The sequence below is a fragment of the Mytilus californianus genome, unplaced genomic scaffold, assembly GCF_021869535.1.
Source record: "Mytilus californianus isolate M0D057914Y unplaced genomic scaffold, xbMytCali1.0.p SCAF_18, whole genome shotgun sequence".
NCBI lineage: Eukaryota > Metazoa > Mollusca > Bivalvia > Mytilida > Mytilidae > Mytilus > Mytilus californianus.
In genome coordinates, this window is record NW_026262666.1 from 89,220 (window position 1) to 114,139 (window position 24,920).

Genomic DNA, 24,920 nt, shown 5'->3' on the forward strand with positions numbered 1-24,920 from the left:
AATAATATCCATACTAGTTTTTGAATGTAGAAATTACAGTTTGTCTCATAATACAGTGATTTCTTTAAAAGTACAAAACTACAAATCATACAATAAACACACATTGAAGATTATTGCAAGAAACTTTACATAAGTACTGTAATTATAATGTATTAATATCATTCAAATTGGACAAGTTAGAAATTCAGAAAAAAAATTTTTTTTAAATGCATTATATCATCATGATCATTGCATATGAATATGAAATATAAAGCTGATTTTTTTAGTTGTGAAACATTTTTGACCTCTGATTGTATACAGTTACTTGTAATTCATAATTTCAAACTTGAATTGAATTTTTTTTGGTAAATTCAACCATGTCTTAACTTACCAAGCCTTATTGACTGTCTATATTTAAAAAAACCTGTTTATCTCTTTCCCAAATTTACTTTTGTCCTAAACTAACTTTTATTCACAATCCCTGTTCAGATAGTGTCAAGTGTTTGTCAAGCATAAATTTAATCAAAATTTAATAAAAACATTTTACAAAATGACGAGATAACTCAATAAAGCCATCAATATAATGTAAACAAGTATAAATAAAAGTAAGGCAAATCTAAATAAACTTTAAAAGAATTATGGATAATCATAAACACTACTTTACAAAACATGTTTAAATATGTCTCCCCTGACCATGCTGACTGTACCATGTGTACGTGTGAAAGTTTTAGAAATGGCCATTTTAATGAAGTAGAAAATGTGCCTATCACCAGGGGCGGATTCAGGCGGGGGCATAGCGGTATCCCCCCCCCCCCCCCACCCCTAAAATTTGCAAAGCATGGGTTGTCCTCAGCTTAATAAAGAATATTTCGATAATTTTACCTCAAAAAAAATTTAAGTTTGCGCCCCCACCCTAAACTAAAAACCTGGATCCACCCCTGATCACAGACAGGTTAAACTCAATCAAATTTGGTCTGAACCTGTAAAAAAATTAAAGACAAATTTAAGGACATGACAAAAATTAGTTTGGGATATTTTTACAAGTCACCTCCCAAAGGCCCTCAACCCATTTAGTTCTCTGATTATTGAACTCATCAGAGCCTCTGAGATTTTGATGAAATTAATAAGAAACCTTCATACAAATTTGAAGAGGATCTGAAAAACTAGAGGCTCTAAAGAACCTGTATTGCTCTCCTAGGTCTATGTGCATCTTCAACAATGGATATACTTAGAGAATTCAATTTTTGTGGACTAGAATAGAATTCATGACAAAAATTTCTTCTTTGTTGATTTAGTTCTGCTGATCATTTTTGTTTTTTTAAGTTTCTATCTATCTATCTACTATATTTTTGTAGAAAGAATGCAACAACACAAAAAATGAAAAAAAAATGAAAATGGTAAAATTCGTCATTAAAAGGCTATAAATCCTATAAGAATTCGCCTGACAGTTTTGACGTAATTTGACAAAACATGTAAGTAGAGCTAAACATTCTGAAATTTTGCCCCTGTCGAAATCTCTATTTATAGCGGTTTTCAAAATAATACACAAAACTTGCATTTCTACCCTATATTCTATTTTCAACCGTCAGCCATATAGGTTGGCAGGCGGCGTGGGTCATCGTTCATTGTTTTTTAAACTAGATACCCCAATGATGATTGTGGCCAAGTTTGGTTAAATTTGACCAAGTTGTTTCAGAAGAGAAGATTTTTGTAAAAGTTAACAAACGACGACAGATGCCAAGTGATGAGAAAAGCTCACTTGGCCTGTTCTTTCGACTAAGATAATATTTCCTTGCTGTATCATCTGCTACGGAGGTCGAAACTGCCGGTCACAGGGATGGGGCTATTTATATCGAACCTTAAAATGTCCCAGCCGGGCAAAAGAAAGTGGACTTGCAAATCCCTAATTAAAATGGCTGCACCCATGGGAAAATATACAACTACAATAATATTTAATAAATATGTACATGATGTACATGATGTATACAATAGTAGTCTGCAAATAAAGAAGATCTCTAGGGAATGCAACAGCTATTAAACTCCCCTCCCCCTTAAGACCTAATGTGTTCACATAAGTATTAGTCACAATGTCTGAAAAGGGCAAAGTCAAAAAAAATGGTTCCTTGCATATAACGCAATATTTATAAATCATGCTGATCATTTGATTGAATAAATTAATTTCAAATGATGTGGCTTGATGTGTAGAATAATCCTGCAAAATATCTTTGGAAAATCTGAAGTATTGAAAAAATGACGTTAAAAAAAGATGCCAAAATTGTCAGGAGTGCAACACTTTTTTGTGACATTTTGAAAAAATACTTTTTTATTAACACACAGAAAATTGTTGTATGGAGGAATGTGCCTTAAATTCTTATTTATATTACAACTATTATATCTTAGTGATGATTTCAGCTCAGAATGAAGCTTTTCCATTGAACCGTTTTGATACAGAAGTGTTTTGAAAAAAAGTTGTGCCATGTCAGGAGTGCAACACAAAAATTAGTATTACTGAGGAATAGAATGATTTTTGCTTAAATGGCTCACACCTAATCATAAACAAAAGTCAACCCTGTAAAACAAATATGTCCTTTCCAGAATAAATAGTTCATTTACCTGATTATTGATATAAATAATGTGTGAGAGTCAAGTATATAAGCCTTCCTGTAAGTGTCAGGAGTGCAACTTTGAAGTTTAAAGACTCACACTGAAAAAATACAAAAGCCATTATATGGTTCTGTTTTATTTTTCAAAAGATACTATACTACATACAAGATTGCACCCAAAGAGTAGCCTGATAGACGAGGAATTATTCTTTTAGAACCATTTATTTGATGTCAGGAGTGCAACAGTTTTAAAATGACATTTTCTTGGACTTACATTTTAAGATAATCTCAGCTCCTAGTGACTTATTTGCATCTAAACATGTTTTCTAACTATTTAGGTTACATGTATGAGTTAAAATAAATTCTTAAAGGTAAATTTCAAAGCAGGACTTTGATCCAAGAATTATTGTTTGTCACAAGCAAAAATATTTGAATGTTAAATTTTCATATTATTTTCAAATTATGGAAGCTAATTGTCTTAAACTTTGTCTTTTGATTAGGAAATAACCAAATTTCAATTTAAAAGTTTTATAATGGTTTCATGTAATACTAATTAAACTATTATAATTGTTATAACAAACAATTAATTTTGTTGCACTCCTGACATGAATTATCCATAACAAGCCGTTTTGCACATTTTGAGTTCAACTTTAAGACCCAACCTTTGAATGAATGAAAGATGGGAAAGATGGTTGTGAAACTAAACTTTAGAATAAAATCAGACAGGCTAAGTGCATACAAACACACCATCATAGTCAACAACAACTTCAACTTTGAGGAGTAGAAAATTGAGAAAAACACTGAAATAAGATCCAAATCTGAAGGACAAACTAGACAAATATAAACAAAGAAAGAACAAAGAAAACAAAACAATGTAAAAGAAAAATTCAAAAGACTTAGACCAGAATTAAAACACATATGAGAAAATGAAAACAAAACAGAGAAAGTGGCAACAGAAGAGAAGAAGAAAATTGACACAAGCTAAAAAAAGTTGCAAACCAGCAGAAAATTGTCCAGTCAAGTAGAGTAGCAAAAGTACAGATGCATATACAATACCTAGAGAAATCAGAAAGAGAAGTCAAAGAATAAGACATTATCTTCCTGACCATCCCAAATCTTGGGCTTAAACAATTGAGCACATCATATCCACAGCTACACCAAGGTGGTTGTCAGAGTAAATGAGAACTGATATCAGCTGTGTGCAAGAAATTGATGAGTCTTGAACATGTTGAAGTATAACCAAAGTTGAGGAACCCCCAAAAGATCTGAAAACTGTTGAAAAGAAAATGGCATTTTCAAAGAGTCCCTTAGTTCTAACTTTTTCAGGTAGCCTCTATTCTTTTTAAAAATGGCAGTTTCTTTTCAACAGTTTCCAGATCTATTAAGGGTCTCTCAATTTTGTTTCCACTTCGGCACCCATCAATTTCTAGCACACTTCCATCAGTACTGATTAGTTCTTACAACTGCCTTGGTGTAGCTGTGGATATGATGTATTCAATTGTTTTAGGGCAAGGTTTGGGTTGGTCAGGAAGAATTTTCCCTATACTTTGTCTTCTCTTTCTGATTTCTCTAGATAGTGTATCTGCACCTGTACTTTTGCTTCTCGACTGGACATTTTTCTGTGGGTTTGCAACTTTTTTGGCTTGTGTCAATTTTCTTCTTCTTTTCTGTTGCCAATTTCTTTGTTTTGTTTTTTTCAATTTCTCCATCTGTGTTTTTGTATTCAGGTTAAGTCTTTGTAATTAAGTTTTACATTGTTTTGTTTTTTTTGTTCTTTCTTTGCTTATATTTGTCTAGTGTGTCCTTTAGGTGGATCTTCTTTCAGATTTTTTCTCAATTTTCTGCTCATCAAAGTTATAGTCTATGTTGACTTTGATGGTGTGTTTTGATCCCTTAGTCTGTCTGATTTTCTTCTCAAGTTATTTCAGTATGATCAAATATCTTTCCCATCTTTCATTCATTCAAAGGTTGGATCTGCAAGATGAAAGTCAAATGTGTGAGACTTTAATAAAATAAAAATATTGAATCTGTTCAAAACTGCTTGTTATGGTAAATTCATGTCAGGAGTTCAACAAAATTAATTGTTTTGTTATTACAGTTATAATAATTTAATTAGTATTACATGAAACCATTATAAAACTTTTAAATTGAAATATGGTTATTTCCTAATCAAACGACACAGTTTATGACAATTAGCTTCCTAAATTCTAAAATTATATAAAAAATCATCATTCAGATATAATTGCTTGTGACAAACAATATTTTTTGGATCGAAGTCCTGCTTTGAAATTCACCTTTAAGAATATATCATACATGTAGCCTAAATAGTAAGAACACATATTTGAAGGCAAATAAGTCATAAGGAGCTGAGATTATCTTTAAATGTAAGTCCAAGAAAATAACATTTTAAAACTGTTGTACTCCTGACATCAAATAAATGGTTCTAAAAAAAAATCCTTGTCTATCAGGCTACTCTTTGGGTGCAATCTTGTATCTATTATATTATCTTTTGAAAAATAAAAGAGAACAATATATTGGCTTTTGTATTTATTAAGTGTGAGTTTTTTAACTTTAAAGTTGCACTCCTGACACTTATAGGGAGGCCTTATTTACTTGACTATCACCAGTCAAGGATATAACTCTATAGGGTTATTAGAGAAAAATAACATACGCTTGTTATTGTGGACAAAAAAATCAAAGAACTGTGATAACATATGTATGTTATATGTTTCAAAGGGACAATATACATCATTAGTTTTGTTAAAATGTATACAAGTTCTATTGATATTGCTACTGTCTTTATGTATACTTAACTATAGAAAGATATAACAGTTCATAGTTTGCTAATCATGCATATCACACCTATGTTATTACAGAACAAATATGCCTGAAATAACTAAAGGGTGTTATTACAGCTTCTCTACATCACTTCAAAGCATTTTCTCAGACATAGATTATGCTCAATTACAATGTATTTAAATTTATTGTAAGAAGTAATGATCAGAGCATGTAATGAGGTTCTGCGCAAGCTTCCCAGTAATTCCCAAGTGTCTCATTTAATAAGTTACATGCCTTTAATAACTAAGCCTTGTTATTACAGCTAAGTTAATCACTTAAAAGCCTTGTCTCATTGATTTACCATGGTTAATGAAAAATGTATTAATCTAAATTAATAGTTAGTTATCAAGGCTATGCATTTAGTTTCTGCGCAAAGTTTCAAGAGTTCCCTAGAGCCCACTAAAAATAAAAATATTTATGGTTTATTTTACAAATAACAAACATATGTTATTACAGATTTAGTAAATTTAAGGATTAAAGAGTAGACAACTCATAAAAGTATCTGTAATAACACATGCAAGTTATTTTCTGTAATAACCCTATAGAGTTATATCCCTGACTGATCACACATTATTTATATCAATAATCAGGTTAATAAAGTATTTATTCTGGAAAGGACATATTTGTTTTACAGGGTTGACTTTTGTTTATGTTTAGGTGTGATTCATATATTCAAACATCATTCTATTCCACAGCTGTACTAATTATTGTGTTGCACTCCTGACAGGGCAATACTTTTTTTTCAAAACATATCTGCATCAAAACGGTTTAATGGACAAACTTCATTTGTAACTTAATTCATCACTAAGACATAATAGTTGTAATATAAATAAGAATCTATGGGACATATCATCATATTACAAGTTGCTGTGTCTTTATAAAAAAAGTATTTTTTCAAAATGTCACAAAAAGTGTTGCACTCCTGACAATTTTTGCTTCTTTTTTTATCGTCATTTTTTTAATACTTGAGATTTTCCAAAGATATTTTGCAGGATTATTCTACACATCAAGCCACAAAATTCGGCCCATTTTAACATTGCAAAGACTGCCATTTAAAAAAAAAAGTAGCGAAATGTGATGAGACGTGAACTTATGTATACAATAAGTGATATGTATGATATAGTTCAAAAATATTGTTTAAATGAAATTAAAATGTTAAATCTGAAAGGTATATATACACTTAATCTAGAAATCATGGGCTTTTTTGATGATGTATAACTGTTTTGATATGATATATATTGAATGTCAGGAGTGCAACAAAATAGGAAAAATAAAGTTCCTTATATAGGTAATAATTTAAAAAAATAATAATAGTTCAGAAAAACTTTGAAGAATGCAGATCTCTTTTTAAGTTGTCAAACAACAATTCTACTGAATATTTAATAGAATTTAGTTCATAGTTTGGTAACTTAACTTCATTTTTATAATAATGTGTCAGAAAAATCAATTTAAATGTGATCTGAAGTGCATAAGATGCATAAGTTAAAATAGTAATAACATTTAAATGACAGATTTAGGTCTTTATAAACCAGCAATGATTACAAATTTTAAAAAATCATGAGTATTTTGTTCTAGTTTCTGCATTTTTTGTTTGGTGTATAATATGTCAGGAGTGCAACAAAAACAGGGGAAATTGGATGTATTTTCTTTTTGATATATCTTCTTTATTAAAAGATTTATCTGTCAATTTTTTTTCCTCAGTGAATTTGAAAAAGGGTTAGTTTTAATATGGAGAAGTTTTTTCATCAACTAATTGATGAATTATTTTTTAATCAAAACTTTTTCAATCAACTTTAAATGAATTGATACAAAAAAATAGCCAAAAACATAAAAAAAAAATTATAATCAATGTGGAGATTAATAATCTTTGCATCAAAAGTAATGTTTGGATCTCTGCAATCAATAGGGGTGAAAAAAATATAAATATTTGATAGTGTTTGTCTGAAATAATATTCCAAAAATGTATTCTTGATTTAAATTTGTTTTATTGGTTTATGTCATTTAAGGTTCAGAACTTTTTTATTTCTATATACTTTTTTATATCCTTTTGGATTTATTAACTTAAATGAATATGTATCAAGATACAACAAAAGAAAATGCACTAAAACAATGTTGAAATTTGGTAAAAAAAATAAAATTTGGACCATTTATTTTGACTTTGCCCAAAAGTGAAAATAAACAACATATTAATATACACAATATGTACACAATGTAATGAAACAAAAAATGAATTATCTTTCATTTACATGTATCATATCTTTTAAATATCAATTTACCAGTCAGGGGACTTATTGAAATAAGTGATTTTTAAATCACTTATTTAAGTAGCAAATTCGAAGTTTTGTCACAAATTGTGATTTTGTAGTTTTACGAAAAATTTTAAACACATAGGTTTAGATAATATCTTTTCATTAGTAAAATTGAAAAAAATGAACTTTTTGCTTCTTTTAAGCAGCAAGAATTATGCCTTTGATGCAATCATTTAGCTGCAAATTCTATTTTAGTTGAAAAAATGCTATAAAAATGGCTTTACATAATTAACTGATACTTTTTTAACAGATTTTTCCCAGCAGTGGGAGTATTTTTCCTGTAAAATTCAAGGTTTCATCTTATAGATTATGTACTAAAATTCTACTGTTCATGATCAAAATTTCACTGTTCGGGGGTGTTGAAATTAGTGGGGGTTATTAAAAAAATTATACTTAAAGAAGTGATTTTTTGGAAGGAAATTGAGGTATGATACTTAAACAAGTGATTTTATGTCATTATCCTAGATTTAGTACAAGGTCATCACCTGACATGACCCTGTCATCCTATCAACACAGATTTTGGTTCTGATAATTTTAGCAACATAATTAGTCCCTGGATCATTAGTATTCTATATTTAAAGCTACAATAAAATTAAATCACTTAGTCTAGTGATTAATTTGTACTACTTAAATGGGTGATTATTAAAGAAAGACAACTCTTACTTCCAACCTTTATGGACATAATGTTACTTGAATCAGTGATTTAGAAAATCACTCATTTAAGAAAGTCCCCTGACTGTTTACTGTAAAAAGAACTAGATATCATTGAGATTGGAGCCATCTCTGTGGGCCCCGCTGTGAATAATGTGTGGTAAAAAATTTGTATCTTTATCATTGGATATGGGGTTGTCAGCTGAAACCAAAGTTCATGACCTTGACCTTTGACCTAAGAAGTTGTACATAAATTATGACACACCCTCTGGTGTTGGTTTATATACATGTCAAGTATAAACTTTGAAATCATAACGGTTCTCAAGATATAGAGCGGACACATTCTTTACCATAGGACATGGGGTTGTCAACTCAAACCAAAGTTTATGACCTTGACCTTTGACCTAAGAAGTTGTACATAAATTATGACACACCCTCTGGTGTTGTTTTATATACATGTCAAGTATAAACTTTGAAATCATAACAGTTCTCAAGATATAGAGCGGACACGATCTTTACCATAGGACATGGGGTTGTCAACTAAAACCAAAGTTTATGACCTTGACCTTTGACCTAGGAAGTTGTACATAAATTATGACACTCTCTCTGGTGTTGGTTAATATACAGTTCTCTAGATTTAGAGCGGACACAATTTGTTACGGACGGACGGACGGACAGACTGATCAATGTAGGGCGTCCGCCATTCGGCGGGGCCCTAATTAACTATTAAACTTTCTTCTTTTTTTCCGTTGTGAAATATTCATAAATTTGTGTGGATTTATAGAAAATAAATTCTCAAAAAACCATTTCAATATGAATTTCTTTAAGTATGATTATGGTTAATCACCTATAAGAAACCTTAAAGTCAATCTATTTAAAAGTACTCATCAGCTCATGGTAATATTATTCACATAAACATGATAAACATTAATTAAAAATAAAACTTCATTATTTAAATGTTACTCTGTTCAAATTTGATTAAAGTTAATGTTCACATAGTCACTGATGTTTGGTAAAGCCTTTTTTTTATAAGTATAAATAAGAAGATGTGTTTGGTATGAGTGCCAATGAGACAACTCTCCATCCAAGTCACAATGTATAAAAAGTTAACACTTATAGGTCAAAGTACGACCTTTAACACGGAGCCTTGGCTCACACTGAACAGCAAGCTATAAAAGGCCTCAAACTGACTAAGTGTAAAACAATTCAAACAGGAAAACCAACAGTCTAATCTATATAAATAATGAGAAACCAGAAACACCTATGAACCACACCAACAAATGACAACCACTGAACAACAAGCTCCTGACTTAAGACATAATCAAAGTGCTGGATAGCACCTATGGAAAGTTTGCAACGGTAGATGTGTAATATTTCAAATAGGTTGTAAATGTGTAGATCGGGTGTTTAACTTTTTTTCCGACTTTAAAAAAAAATTACTTAATTATTAATTAATACAAAAAATAATTGTAACATGATGCTGTTACGAAGTCTCCCAAACAAAGCTCCCATAATTAGTCATTTTAGGAAGGGGGTGGAAGTGACCCCAGGGGATTCGTCTTTTATTTCATTTGATTTGTTTTATTGTCCCATACAAGAATATATATGGTTTCGGGGTGGGGATCTTGAACGTTTAAAAGTTCTCAAAACAGGATGGGGTGGGGGTGACACCCAGGGACTCCCCCTTTATTTCATGTGATTTGTTTTATTGTCCCATACAAGAATATATATGGTTTAGGGGTGGGGATCTCGACCATTTACAAGTTTTCAAAAAGAAGGGGGTAGGGGTGACCCTTGTGGACTTCCTCTATATTTCATTTGATTTGCTTTATTGTCCCATACAAGAATATATATGGTTTAAGGGTGGTGATCTCGACCGTTTACAAGTTCTTAAACAGGAAGGGGGTGGGAGTGACCCCATGGGACTCGCCTTTTATTTCATTTGATTTGTTCAATTGTCCTGTACAAGAATATATATGGTTTCGGGGTGGGGATCTTGACCGTTTACAAGTTCTCAAAACAGGATGGGGTGGGGTGACACCCAGGGACTCCCCCTATATTTCATTTGACTGGTTTTATTGTCCTGTACAAGAATATATATGGTTTAGGGTTGGGGATCTCAACCGTTTACAAGAGGCGCCTGTCCCAAGTCAGGAGCCTCTAGCCTTTGTTAGTCTTGTATTATTTTTAATTTTAGTTTCTTGTGTACAATTTGGAGTTTAGTATGGAGTTCATTATCACTGAACTAGTATATATATTTGTTTAGGGGCCAGCTGAAGGACGCCTCAGGGTGCGGGAATTTCTCGCTGCATTGAAGACCTGTTGGTGACCTTCTGCTGTTGTCTGTTCTATGGTCGGGTTGTTGTCTCTTTGACACATTCCCCATTTCCATTCTCAATTTTATCTCAAACAGGAGGGGGTGGGGCTGATCCAGAGGGACTCCCGCTATATTTCATTTGATTTGTTTTATGATCCTGTGATCATTACTGAAAACCGTGAGTGTCTATCACTTACTGTTTTCAAGTTATAGTCATTTGAAAAATTTTTTAAAAAAATCCCATAGGGTTCTATAGTAAATCCCTCCCTTCTAATGGCCTCTCAAAATACCCCTAAATAGACCTCAAGAAGAAAAATAATAAGAACTGAGCAAAACAATAAGTCTCCAAACTTTGTTTGGGAGACTTAATAGCAAGAAGTATAATTACGAATTTTGTTATACATGTTATAGTCTGATTTTCTGATGCCGATTATGTAATAGGCCAAGTTTATTATAGTCCGAGTTTGTTGTGGTCCGAGATGAGATACCGGGATACTTTCGATACACTCGGGCTTTTACGTCTTTAATAAACATTGTAAACAAGAGTGCACACACTGAAATGTCTCGCCTTCTTTACTAATCATTGATATTATGTTGATAGTCCTAAATATAAAGCTTTATTACAACTGTCACATAAACTTAACATTAACCAAGAAAACTAAACATTGACCAATGAACCATGAAAATGAGGTCGAAGGTCAGATGAACCATGCCAGGCAGACATGTACAGTTAACAATTCTTCCATATAACAAATATAGTTGACCTATTGCTTATAGTTTAAGACCAAAACACAAAAACTTAACACTGAGCAATGAACCGTGAAAATGAGGTCAAGGTCATATAAAACCTGTGCGACTGACATAAAGATCATAAAATATTTCCATACACCAAATATAGTTGACCTATTGCATATAGTATTAGAAAAAAAGACCAAAACTCAAAAACTTACCTTTGACAACTGAACCATGAAAACAAGGTCAAGGTCAGATGACACCTGCCAGCTAGACATGTACACCTTACAATCATTCCATACACCAAATATAGTAGACCTTTTGCATACAGTATAAGAAAAACAGACCAAAACACAAAAACTTAACTATAACCACTGAACCATGAAAATGAGGTCAAGGTCAGATGACACCTGCCAGCTAGACATGTACACCTTACAATCATTCCATACACCAAATATAGTAGACCTATTGCATACAGTATAAGAAAAAGACCAAAACACAAAAACTTAACTATAACCACTGAACCATGAAAACTAGGTCAAGGTCAGATGACACCTGCCAGCTAGACATGTACACCTTACAATCATTCCATACACCAAATATAGTAGACCTATTGCATACAGTATGAGAAAAACAGACCAAAACACAAAAACTTAACTATAACCACTGAACCATGAAAACAAGGTCAAGGTCAGATGACACCTGCAAGCTAGACATGTACACCTTACAATCATTCCATACACCAAATATAGTAGACTTATTGCATACAGTATAAGAAAAACAGACCAAAACACAAAAACTTAACTATAACCACTGAACCATGAAAATGAGGTCAAGGTCAGATGACACCTGCCAGTTGGACATGTACACCTTACAGTCCTTCCATACACCCAATATACTAGACCTATTGCTTATAGTATCTGAGATATGGACTTGACCACCAAAACTTAACCTTGTCCACTGATCCATGAAATGAGGTCGAGGTCAAGTGAAAACTGTCTGACAGGCATGAGGACCTTGCAAGGTACGCACATACCAAATATAGTTATCCTACTACTTATAATAAGAGAGAATTTAACATTACAAAAAATGTTAACTTTTTTTTCAAGTAGTCACTGAACCATGAAAATGAGGTCAAGGACATTGGACATGTGACTGACGGAAACTTCGTAACATGAGGCATCCATATACAAAGTATGAAGCATCCAGGTCTTCCACCTTCTAAAATATAAAGCTTTTAAGAAGTGAGCTAACGCCGCCGCCGCCGCCGGATCACTATCCCTATGTCGAGCTTTCTGCGACAAAAGTCAAGATAGCAAGCTATTGCAAACTTTCCAAAAATGCAGTGGGTTTAAACATTTTATCAGGCACCAACCTTCACCCTAACCTGATACAGTACTGTAACATTACAACATAAAAAGACACACTATAAGATATCAATCAAGGCATTAATCAAAAGTCACAAATGAATGGACAGTCACTGTAGAAATGGATAAAATTACTGTTCCGTTGGAAATAAAAACTGTTCCCTCCACTTAGTCTTCTTCAATTATCGCTTCAGTCTCCTGTTTCCTGCTTCTAATTCATGGGGCATCTTTCTTTCTTGTTCAAATCTTGTCCCTTCTTTTCCTATTCTTCGAATTCTTATCTTTGCTTAACTGTCTCCCTCTGATGTGAAAACTGGTCTATACTCAAACACAACCATCGAATATAACCCCCTTATTCCTCCTTTGCCTCTGGAATTGATGGCAGCACATGTACAATTGGTGGTAGTTTCACAATCTTGTGGTTTGGCAAGATCCATCTGAAGTGGCAGAGATGATGGACAATCCATAATGTCATGGGAATGATTATTCGAAAGTTCTCTGATTTTAAAGAACGAAGCCGTTTGAAGTATCAAAAATATTTATTGTTATTGATGTAAAAAATGTATCTGACAAATTGATAATTTGATATACATTAATCATGTTCATGATGTTAATGGGTAACAAATTTATGTGAGTGCATCATGTGCATGGTGGTGTCTAAATATTTCTTAGTTAACTATAAATACACTAAATGTTTATGTTCTTTCGACTGGGATAGTTTTTCCTTGCTGTATCATCTGCTACCGGGGTCGGGTATCGTGTCTGTTCGCTCCAAATACATGTTCGCATCCTACACATTCGCTTCCCGCATGTTTGCCCCCTGTGTCTGTTCGCATTCAAATACCAGTTAAATTATCAGATGTTTTTTTAGATGTATATATATCTGTATATAGGAAAATAGTTTATATTTTCATGAATAAAAATTCATTTAAATAAAATATTTTTTTTAATGATTTGATGAATAAATATTATTTGTTTTAAATAATTGTTGGAATGTATGATATTATAATGAATAACTAGAGGCTCCCAAGAGCCTGTGTCGCTCACCTGTATCGACTGTTGTTTTCGAAATCATGTAAAATAATTAAGGTTAAAATCATAATTAATAGTATTAGATACCCTAATAATGAATGCATGAGGCCAAGTAATTGAAGTTTGGTTTAATTTGGCTCAGTAGTTAAATTAAAATCAGGCCATCCCATTGTAGTCTTACATTAGTTACTGAAGACCCCTTATCATTATTCAAATTAGTTTTCAAGTTGTGACCATTTGAAATTGGTTTTTTTACAATTTTCCCTTAGAATTTTATAGTAAACCCCTATGTTCTATTTTTAGCCATGGCGGCCATGTTGGTTGGATGACAGGGTCATCGGATACATTTTTCAATCAAGATACCAAATTTGAAAATTGTGGCTAAGATTACATTTTGTAATTCTATTTGGCCCAGTAGATTATTAAGTGAAGATTTAGTAAAAGATTACAAAAATTTACGGAAAATTTACTATAAAGGGCAATAGCTCCTTAAGGGTCAATTGACAATTTTGGTTATATTGACTTATTTGTAGATGGTACTTTGCTGAACATTATTGCTGTTTACAGTTTATCTCTATGTATAATAATATTTAAGATAATAACCAAAAACTGCAAAATTTCTTTAAATTTTCCAATTCAGGGGCAGCAACCCAACAATGGGTTGTCTGATTCGTCTGAAAATTTCAGAGCAAACCTAATTAACATTTATAACCAATGTCAGATTTGCTCTAAATGCTTTAGTTTCAGAGATATTATAAGCCAAAAACTGCATTTCACCCCTATGCTCTATTTTTAGCCATGTCGGCCATGTTGGTTGGCAAGCGGGGTCATCGAACACATATTTTAAACAAGATACCCTAATGATGATTGTGGCCAAGTTTGGTTAAATTTAGCCCAGTAGTTTCAGAGGAGAAGATTTTTGTAAAAGTTAACAGACGTTGACGACTGACACCAAGTGATGAGAAAAGCTCACTTGGCCCATTGGGCCAGGTGAGCTAAAAATAAATTAAATTTATATCTTAAGTTCTTCTTTACACTCAAGCTTCTTTTCATATGGAAATAGATCCTCTATATCGTAAATGATAGCTGTAATACAACACCAAATAAGCATATATCTACGAGTACATTGTACATATATCAATGTATATATCATGTATATATATATTTGTACATTGTACATGTAGCTTCAATCTTCTGTACACATGGAAATAAAAGCTCTGTAGGTACTTGAAGCTGATATATATACAACACCATGAACACCTAAAAAAACATTTACCAAGTCTCCCAAGTGGATTCTGATGCCAATCTATTTGCTGATGACACCAAGATCTTCAGAGTAATAAAGACTCAACATGACAGAGAAATTCTACAAGAAGACCTATATTAGATGGAAACATGGAGTGACAAATGGCTACTCAAATTTCACCCTGAAAATATGTAAGAAATCAAATAGCACATACAGTGTACCACTCAACTAATTACAGTCTACTATATCATACAATAGCAAAGGTTAAAGAGGAAAAAGATATAGGAGTCCTAATTGACTCAGAACTCACTATTTAAAATCACATAAGCGAAAAAGTAAATAAGGCCAACTTAACTAATATTTGCAGTTCTCAGAAAAACTTTTAAATACTTGGGTAAGTAGACATTCGTACCATTGTATAAACATATAACCATGGTCAGAACTCATTTGGACTATGCTAGTTCAGTCTGTTCTCCATACAAGAAAAAAGATGTTGACAAAATAGAAGGAGTCCAAAGAAGGGTAATAAAAACAACTACCAGGTCTCAAAGACATGAGAGGGGCCTCGGTGGCCGAGTGGTCTAAGTAGTTACTACTGTAATCACTAGCCAGTCAACACTGAGGTTGTGAGTTCGAACCCCGCTCATGCACTCGACTCCAATCTTAATTGATGAGGATTGTCAGTTTTCCTATCGAAGGTCTGTGTTTTTCTCCGGGCGCTCCGGCTTCCTCCACCAATAAAAACTGGCCGCCACGAAATAGCCCAAAAGCGGTGCTTAAAAGTGGCATTAAAACACCAAAAATCAAATCAAAGACATGAGCTATCCATAGAGACTTAAAAAACTAGGCTTACCTACACTATCATATAGAATACGAGGGGATATGATTGAAACCTTCAAAACTATCAATGGCTACTATGATAAGGAAGTAAGCTCCATCCATAAATACCTTTAAAAACCGATTAGATAAATATTAGTCTGATGAAGAGCTCTATTAGTATTACAATGACTATAGAGCAGAAATATCTGGTAATCACGGACAAAACAGTAATAGAAATAACTGAAATTATGAGTCTGGTGAAGAGGAACCTTAGGGATCCTGTACTGGAAATCAACTAAAAGTAACTATGTCATTTGTGGCCCGTTACCCAGAGTTTGCGAAAACCGTCGGTCCTGTCGGTCCTGACCGCCAAAATGAGACTCGGACCAGTATTTTGAAGGCTAGTGGCAGTCCCGATGACCGATGTAAAAACGGCCGTTGCAGTGCCTATGTCGGCAATTTTTTACATCGGTAATTAGATGTTCCCGTGACTATTTCCAGTACGTGTTTTACATCGGTCATCAGATGTACCCACGGCTAATTTCCGGTACTGGTTTCCGAATTCTATTATAAACAAATCAAAGCGGCGATCTACACATGGCCTATTAAATTTTTTCATGGAGCCATCCCTGGCAAACAATGGGCGGTGGAACCCTCCGATGAAACCAACAATTACTGTCACAACCGAGAATGTGATTCAGATGATGAAATGGATATATAGTGAAGATGACTTTGAATTAGAACAATCAGAAGACCAGAACTGGTCCTTCATTGTTAATTTGCCTGTGGCTGTGAAGAATATAACTTATTTAAATAAAGTTATTTTTCGATAAAATATGCTATTAATTTTATTTCAGGATAAAATTTGACAGATTTTGTAGGACTGGCAAAAATTTTGTAGGACTGACAAATAATCTTGCTTAGTCAGTCCTATGATCGACGGGTCAAAAAAGGTTTTCGCGAACTCTGTGGTACCTCGAATGACCGAATAACACTGTTATTATCAGAATAACACTTGTAATGACCGAATAACACTTGAAATTTTAATATTAGCACATATTGGTAACTTTTAAACATTGATTAACAAATAATAGTATATTATTAATGTATTTTATAACTTAAAAATAATTTACAGAAAGCAGGTAAGTTCATAAAGATTATTTTAAATATAGTGCGTACATCCAACATGGCGACCAAGGAAATCACAATGGTCGCCATGATGGATGTACACACTAAATTTAAAACGATCTTTATGAACTTACCTGCTTTCTGTTAATCATTTTTAAGTTATAAAATACAATTATAATATAACATTATTTAATAATCAATGTTTAAAAGTCACCAATACAGTATGTGCTTATATTAAAATTTCAAGTATTATTCGGTCATTACAAGTGTTATTTGGATAATAACGGTGTTATTCCGTCATTTGTGTTACCCTTTGTGGCCCGGTTTTTGTGTTATTCGTTGTTGTTTCTGGCTATATATATCAAACCCTAAAATGTCCCGGCTGGCCAACAGGAAGTGGACCTGCGAAACCCTAATTAAAATGGCTGCGCCCACGGGAAATTTTACAACTACAATAATGTATAGTAGTCTGTAAGTAGAAAAGATCTCTAGCAAAAGTGACCACCATAATTTACATACATGTATGTTTCAATATCTAGTATTGTACAGTGTAAAGTTTACTGTCTGTTGGCTTTGTTTCAGATTTAACTTGGCAGTCAATTATTCTGACATTGCAAAAGGCTCATTCATCCTTAACATTTCAAGAAATCTGACAAAAAGTATGTGAAAAAATATGGGAATGTCATGAATGGAAATCAAGAACAGACCTGATATTTTCCAGATAATAATGAATGCAAGAATATCTAGACAATGTGGGATAAAAAACTTGTAACTTACTGATCTATAATTGTCTTCCATTATGAAAATTACACATTAACCGTAAAAACAAAACGTGTTGATTCTGTAATCCTTTGACATGTGCATCGTTTCAACTGTAAACAAACTTGACAGCAACTTTGACATCCCGCCGGACATTTGAAGTTTTCTGTTTTCTTATTGGTCAAAAATAAAAGCTTGAATTTAAAACGGATGTTAAAAATTGAATTTAATCATAATTTGTCTATAATTATCTTTAATTACTAGAACTGAAATAAAATTATTGGTTTTGAATCAAATTATTCGTTTTCGAAATAAAAATAAAACTGCGATCCTGCATTATCCATATTTATTTGCACTTCCGCTAACTTGAAAGAGCACTTATGACTAAATTTTATCCTTAAATTTATATATATTTGAAATGGCTGCATTATTTGCTTGTACAAAGTGTCACAGGAGACACCCTTTTGACGAATTATCTTCAGCTGAACAACTGTGCAAAGTATGACACCCAGCGATTTGTAAATTTATACGATCTTACTGACCCATCACGGCATCAGTAAATAATTTGCATGATTTAACACCGTCAGCTCAAGATTTTCCTCTTATAACTTTCTATTTCTTTACTCTATTTTTATCGCAATTAGCTGATTAGTAACCATTATTTGTTTTCAACTGCAGAAAGTATTTTCAAAGGTTATTTTTGATGAAATATTGCTGTTGTCTATGATCATGATGATATGAATTAATGATTGTTCCTTGCATTGGCTAATTGGATGAAGAAAACTCAGTATAGCAGATTGGCTTTGTTGTCTCCCTTGAATGTAGTTCCATTATTTAATTTTTACTGATAAAAGAGACGACTCATCTCAACTTGTGTTTTGATAATCACAGAATTTTATTTTTAATAGACATTATACAATTAATTCCAAACTGTAAAATTATATAATTACACAATCAAAGGAATATAATTTGTTAATTAGAATGGTGAAGTAATGATAAAAAAAATCAATGCAAGTCTATGATACTAGTATTTAATTAAGAAATTCCAAACTTTTTTGTAAAGATTTGCAAAACAATTCATAAAAATATTTGTAAATTGTATATTTTTTCAATCTAAAATTCAATAAAATTCTATATTCTTAATGGTACAAGTTTGCAGTGGTATGAGCTCATAATGGTACAAGTTTGCAGTGGTATGAGCTCATAATGGTACAAGTTTGCAGTGGTACAAGTTAAAATGTAACATTGGTACAAGTTGACTTTTAGTGGCTTGCTTCCCTATGATATGACTCCCTGATCTGGCCTAATCCATGACAACTTGCACCACTCATATGTTAAGGAGGATGGGGAGTCTTAATTAAAATCCATAGAATTTTTTATAATTTGTCAAAATGTAGTTTTTATCATGCATTTTTACAAAATACAATAAAAAGTATGGGTCACCAGACTATTTTTCGCACTTCAGATTGTGCAAATTGTCAGATTGTGCAAAATCGTCAGATTTTGTATAGATTATGCATGGAAAATCCACTTTAGTTGTGATAAAAAGAAAACTACCCCTTAGAATTTCAAGATAAAATGTGAGAAGATAGCTCTTATAACATGGTTTCAGATAAGAAAAAGTGGGGTCACTAGACTTGTTTTCTTGCTACATATTAAAATAAGTAAATTCACAACACTTTCTAATAATAAAAATTACTTTATCTGAGTTATCTCCCCTTATGTGGCAAAGTTGAAAAAAAAAGAATCAAACAAAAATATTGTGTGTTTTAGAAAATACAGCCATAAATATGATTAAAGATTAGAGCTAAAATATGTGTCAATTGTCATCTGCTACTTCAAAATCCAAGATGGAGGAAGACACCCCAGCCACCTTAACCAACTCTCCCCAATTTCTATCAACTTGCACTACTCATGTTAACCAACTCTCCAGAATTTCTAGCAACTTGCACCACTCATGTTAGCCAACTCTCCCTACTTATGAAAAGTAGTAAAGCCTGATAGATAAAGGTCTGCAAACACACCCCACTTTCCGCTGAATTTGGGTCTATCAACTCGCCCCACTCATGAAAAAGAGTTAAATCATTCATTCAATAAATCCTACAGGTTCCGGGCCCATGTGGTAATAATGGATCCAAGGTCTTCATTTGTAGACACGGTCCTGTGTGTTTAACCGGTCAACCAACCAATCAATCCAGCAAGCAATCACGAGGGGGAAAGACGGGTTACAATTTGTTTTTAAAACAATTGATTTATTATATATTGGGTTTATCTCTAATTTGGTTTGTTGAGAATTGAAGATATATATATATCATTTACATGGTCCCACAGACACATTCTTTATTTATATTTTAAAGTGAATCTCGCTTCTCTTACCACGTTTACAAAGGTATACAATAGTTACAGAAAATTAGAAAAGCACTTTCGGACAAACCAAATTTAATAAGGATGTCGTCGGGTCAGGTTTAGGATTTGTTGTCAGATTTTCAGGCTCCTTGGGTTTTTTCCTACAATACAGGGTAAGATATTTTGCCCCATAATCACCCTCTTTTTTTTCAATAGAAGACTTCAACAGCTCATTAAAAGGTCATTACCAATATTTAAGCAGATTCTAGTTTTCTACTTACGATTTAAGACCCAACTAATGCCATTGATAAATATAAGGTAAAAGTCTGAGTCAGCCTTTTTCCCGCCATTTTTTAAAACAAAATATTTCAAAAAGAGTTCCATAACCTATCAATATTTTTATCTTATTTTGTTCCTTAACAAATGGTCTTCTGACTTATGTCAATTTAAATTCTATATATTTTTAATTTCACCTGACTACATCCTTAAGTGTCATTTTCAATTGTTTTTACATTCATATTGACAGAGTCTGATTCAGACCCCCTCCCCCTTTATTTGATGCGGAAAAAATAAGTTTTTTTTCATAAAATCGAAAACAAAATTTTTGCCTCGCTACACTTTGCAGATATTTGACCTATTTCAATTATTAGATTTCCCTCTTTCATTTGTCTTTGCTACAACTTATGCTTTTATATTTTCCTATTTCACTAACATGATTAAAATCAAAATCCTCAATTTTTTTTTAACTGCTTGATAAGTGTAAAGCTGTATGTGTGTTCTACCAAAAAGCCGCTCTGTGAATATTATAAAACTCAATGCTGTAGTTTACACTGGAGTCTTCACGATAAACTTTTGAAATCCACAGGCTGGGAGCTCAATTTTTAGAAAATTTTGGTTAGATTCTGTTGGCCTGTAGAGATGATGTTTAAAGGCCTGGGCTGGTGGGCCTGTGGTTAAGCGTGAAGACTGCCTGAGGAGCTTAGTCATTAAAGTCGTTTAAAAGCACTTTTTAAGACAGAAAACTATTTTCAATCCGACATCATGATTACATTAAAGGCTGGAATTTGTAACTCAGGACACAAACATGATCTCTGCTGCTGAGTTCTCATCTTGTATAGTTCTGATACTTTTCAACTTCAAATGTTTCCTTTTATGAGATAAGCCTGCTTCGAACTGCAAGTGTTTTTGAAACTGTCATATTTGGCAGACTAATTTAAAAGATCAGATGACCAAAATGGTATTTGGGATTTAGGACATACACAATTTAAGAAAATAATGCATTTTAGGTAATTGTTTTATGATTGTTTATATTGTCACTTGGTTATAAAACAGTGGGTATGAATTCCACCAATGATTCAAAGTTATTTTCATTTCAGGCAATGGAACAATGAAATTACCCAAAGCCATTGGGATTCAGAAAAACAATAAATCATTATTTTTCTATCCCTTGTATTGCACAGGTTTAATTAACAATGATTAATATAAATCTTTGGTTGTATTAATTATATAGTTTAAGTGATCTTGCCAATTTATTTTTCAGGAATGCAGAAATTACTACCCCATAGTAAAGTGTACTTATTGTAGAATTGAATTCCAACAGGAAGAGTAAGTTTGTATATTTAACATTAATCTCTAAACATAATCTCTAAACATAACCTAAAAGCATAGAACAGAAGTTGGAATTTGGATGGCTTAACAAAAAGAGATATGGGTATAATCAATATTGAAACAGTCACCAAAAGGATTCAAACCAATCAAATACTGTATTTATCATGTCAATAAAAAATCATGTAAATAGTAGTTGCGTTTGATACTATTACAAGTGATTTTCAGCTGTTATACAATACATGTTCTTATGTACATGTGTAAACTGAATATTAAATCAGAAATTTGAAGCTGTTATGTGTACGTTGTTTGTGAAATTTGTTATTTTAAAGTAAATAACAAACAGCGCTTTTGATTAAAGAAACAGATATTTTGTGCTTTGGTCTTTAAAGGAGAGCTGTCACAACTTTTAGATCTAATTTTGAATGTTAAATCCTAGATACAAAGATTTAAACATGTTAAAGGAGAGCTGACACATATTTTGCTGTTATATTTAATGTTAAATTCTAGTTACAGAGATATAAAGGAGAGCTGACACATCTTTTTAGCTCTGATATTGAATATTAAATCCTAGTTACAAAGATTTAAAGGAGAGCTGACACATATTTTGCTGTAATATTTAATGTTAAATTCTAGTTACAGAGATATAAACATGATAAAGGAGAGCTGACACATCTTTTATCTCTAATATTGAATGTTTAATCCTAGTTACAAAGATTTAAAGGAGAGCTGACACTTCTTTTAGCTTTGATATTGAATGTTAAATCCTAGTTACAAAGACTTAAAGGAGAGCTGACACTTCTTTTAGCTCTGATATTGAATGTTAAATCCTAGTTACAAAGACTTAAAGGAGAGCTGACACTTCTTTTAGCTTTGATATTGAATGTTTAATTCTAGATACAAAGATTTAAAGAATTTTAGCGGTAACAAGAATATATTTTAGCTGATATTCAAAATGACTCTAAGGTTTAAACGTACATACCAGATAAATTTCAATATCACAAGAAAAACCAATGCAATTTCTGCCTCCAAATATTTGAAGGTGTATATATCGTGTCAACAAAATGCAAGGATCCTGAATAGGTCTTGAAAACAGAAAGTAAAACAGAGCGTAGACTTAAGATATGGATCCTAATCAGATTGGTCATTTTTACAAGGTATAACATATAATGATTTAGCAAATTCTATTTTTTTTTTACAGCAAAACCAGTACAAATTCTATCTGCAAGAAGTGTGCTCAGAATGTCAAACTGTATGGAAAGGTATGAAAAAAAGAAGGTGTGAGGAACACGTCAATGAGACAGCAACCAAACAACACAAACAATAAAAAGACATCTAGAGCATGTAGAGGTCAAGATATAGTTTTTAGAAATAGACAGGTGTCTATACAATATGTCAAGCTCTAAACAGTCTAAAAGTCAAGAAATTATTTAACGGGACAAACATAGATATGTCATAAACACCAATTTCTCCAATTAAAATACAAAAACACATTAAGATAGACAAAGACAACTGCTGTGGGAATCCTGACTTGGGACAGTATCAGACCGGTCTTGACATTCATAAATAGACCCAAAACCTGCAGGACCTTTCAATATCAACCTATTAAGTTTGATTGATCACCATTTAAAGTTTTGGCTCATTGAAAATTTCTAATAAGGCCATAACAAAAAAAAAATAGATTTTTTCAGAGCGTAATCATAGTCATGGAAATCAGACAATGAAGACTGTAAACCAACGTATTTTCATGGATACTTTATTTCTCGTTTAGCCCTTTCTAGCCCACATCCTGGCGATTGACTTTCACAATTTTCAAATAAATTTGATTTAGTTGAATAACATGAATAAGGAAAGATCCAAATTTTACATATTCATGACTGTTTATATTCGCGTTATTTTTCTAAAGGGGAAAGTCACAAAAATAAATTGCTACCAAAATTAGTTGGTTAACAGTAAGTCTGGGAGAATTGTTTGGGAACAGATGGTTTCACAATAGAATATCTTTTTTTAGGAGAAAAAATAAGTGCTGATCCTTGGTCACTAGAAGAGGGGGTGTAGTATGTAAAAAATTTAATTATTTTTTTTCGATTTTAAGGAAGTAGCTAGTACACAACGGCCTGAATCTGCCCAAGAAAACATTTGTGAACTTTAATTTGACATGTTAAATATTTTTAGATTAGCGTTTTATTAGTTGAAGTGTGTATGACCGATTTTGGGGTAAAGATTGAATTCATGCAGTTATATCCCTTATTGGGCTGGCTTGATATTTATCAATTTTCCAGACTTAATCACCACTTTTGAAATAAACAAAACATAGTACATTCATTGAATATTTCAAGAAATTTATCAAAGAAATAGATTCTCAGACATTCAAGTTCTGAAATGATGTGTATGTGTATAACAATACTTTTCAAGATAAATTACATAAATTGTGCATAGTATCTGTTCTAAAAGTATCAATGATGTTATTATTAAAATAATATTTAAAATTTGAGTTATCTTCTTTTGTCCATAATTGAAGTCGAACTAACTACAGTTACATCTGTTATCCATAGTACTACATTCATATTCTACGTACTTATGCAAGGTTTGATTTTTTAGTTCCCTCTGTTAAATGAATGTTATCTTATCCTTCAGTACTAGCAAGCACTTTGATTGTAAAGATTGTCATTGCTGATAACTTTTTCTTTCAGCCATCAGCCTGTGAATATTGTAATATCCTTGCTGCATTTATTGGAAACAAATGTCAGAGATGTACTAACTCGGAAAGGAAATGGGGTGCTCCGAAAACCTGTGAACAATGTAAACAGAAATGTGCTTTTGAAAGAACAGACAACTCAACTAAAGTATGTATTTTCTTTATCAGTCAGGGCTCAGAAATAAGGGCTATTCCATTAAAATGTATGTGGGAGGGTAGGAAGGGACTTTCAAAATATCCCTACAACCAAGAACCATTTTTTAGATAATTTTGCATAATGGTAATAGATGCATACTGAAAAAAGACCCATGACCCACATTCAATAATTAAACTTCCCTTCCTACCCTCCCACATACATTTTAATGGAATAGCCCTAAGCAAATCAGCTTTTAGAAGTCAAATCATGTATTTTGATAAAATTTGAACATGTCTAAGTCAGAAAATGACAGTCTTGTTTCAGTCTATTTATGTTTTATAAAACAGGATGAAAA

At 32.4% G+C, this 24,920-nt stretch overlaps 2 protein-coding genes and 1 long non-coding RNA gene across 3 annotated transcripts in view; 1 reads left to right on the plus strand and 2 right to left on the minus strand.

Annotated features, from left to right (window-relative positions):
- Positions 1–17,942, minus strand: part of LOC127726499 (centrosomal protein of 57 kDa-like) — a 51,205-nt gene extending 33,263 nt beyond the window's left edge. Inside the window, exon 1 of the mRNA XM_052233857.1 lies at positions 17,799–17,942. Coding sequence (XP_052089817.1) covers positions 17,799–17,819 — 21 coding nt within the window. The 5' untranslated portion in view covers positions 17,820–17,942. The remainder of the gene's footprint in view (positions 1–17,798) is intronic.
- The window catches only part of LOC127726509 (uncharacterized), a 264,243-nt gene that overhangs the window by 61,653 nt on the left and 177,670 nt on the right, over positions 1–24,920 (minus strand). The window lies entirely within an intron of this gene.
- LOC127726504 (protein FAM76B-like) overlaps positions 18,136–24,920 on the plus strand; it is a 28,502-nt gene continuing 21,717 nt past the window's right edge. Inside the window, exons 1-4 of the mRNA XM_052233866.1 lie at positions 18,136–18,279; positions 21,667–21,731; positions 22,933–22,993; positions 24,425–24,577. Of these exons, the coding sequence (XP_052089826.1) occupies positions 18,199–18,279; positions 21,667–21,731; positions 22,933–22,993; positions 24,425–24,577 (360 nt within the window). The 5' untranslated portion in view covers positions 18,136–18,198. The remainder of the gene's footprint in view (positions 18,280–21,666; positions 21,732–22,932; positions 22,994–24,424; positions 24,578–24,920) is intronic.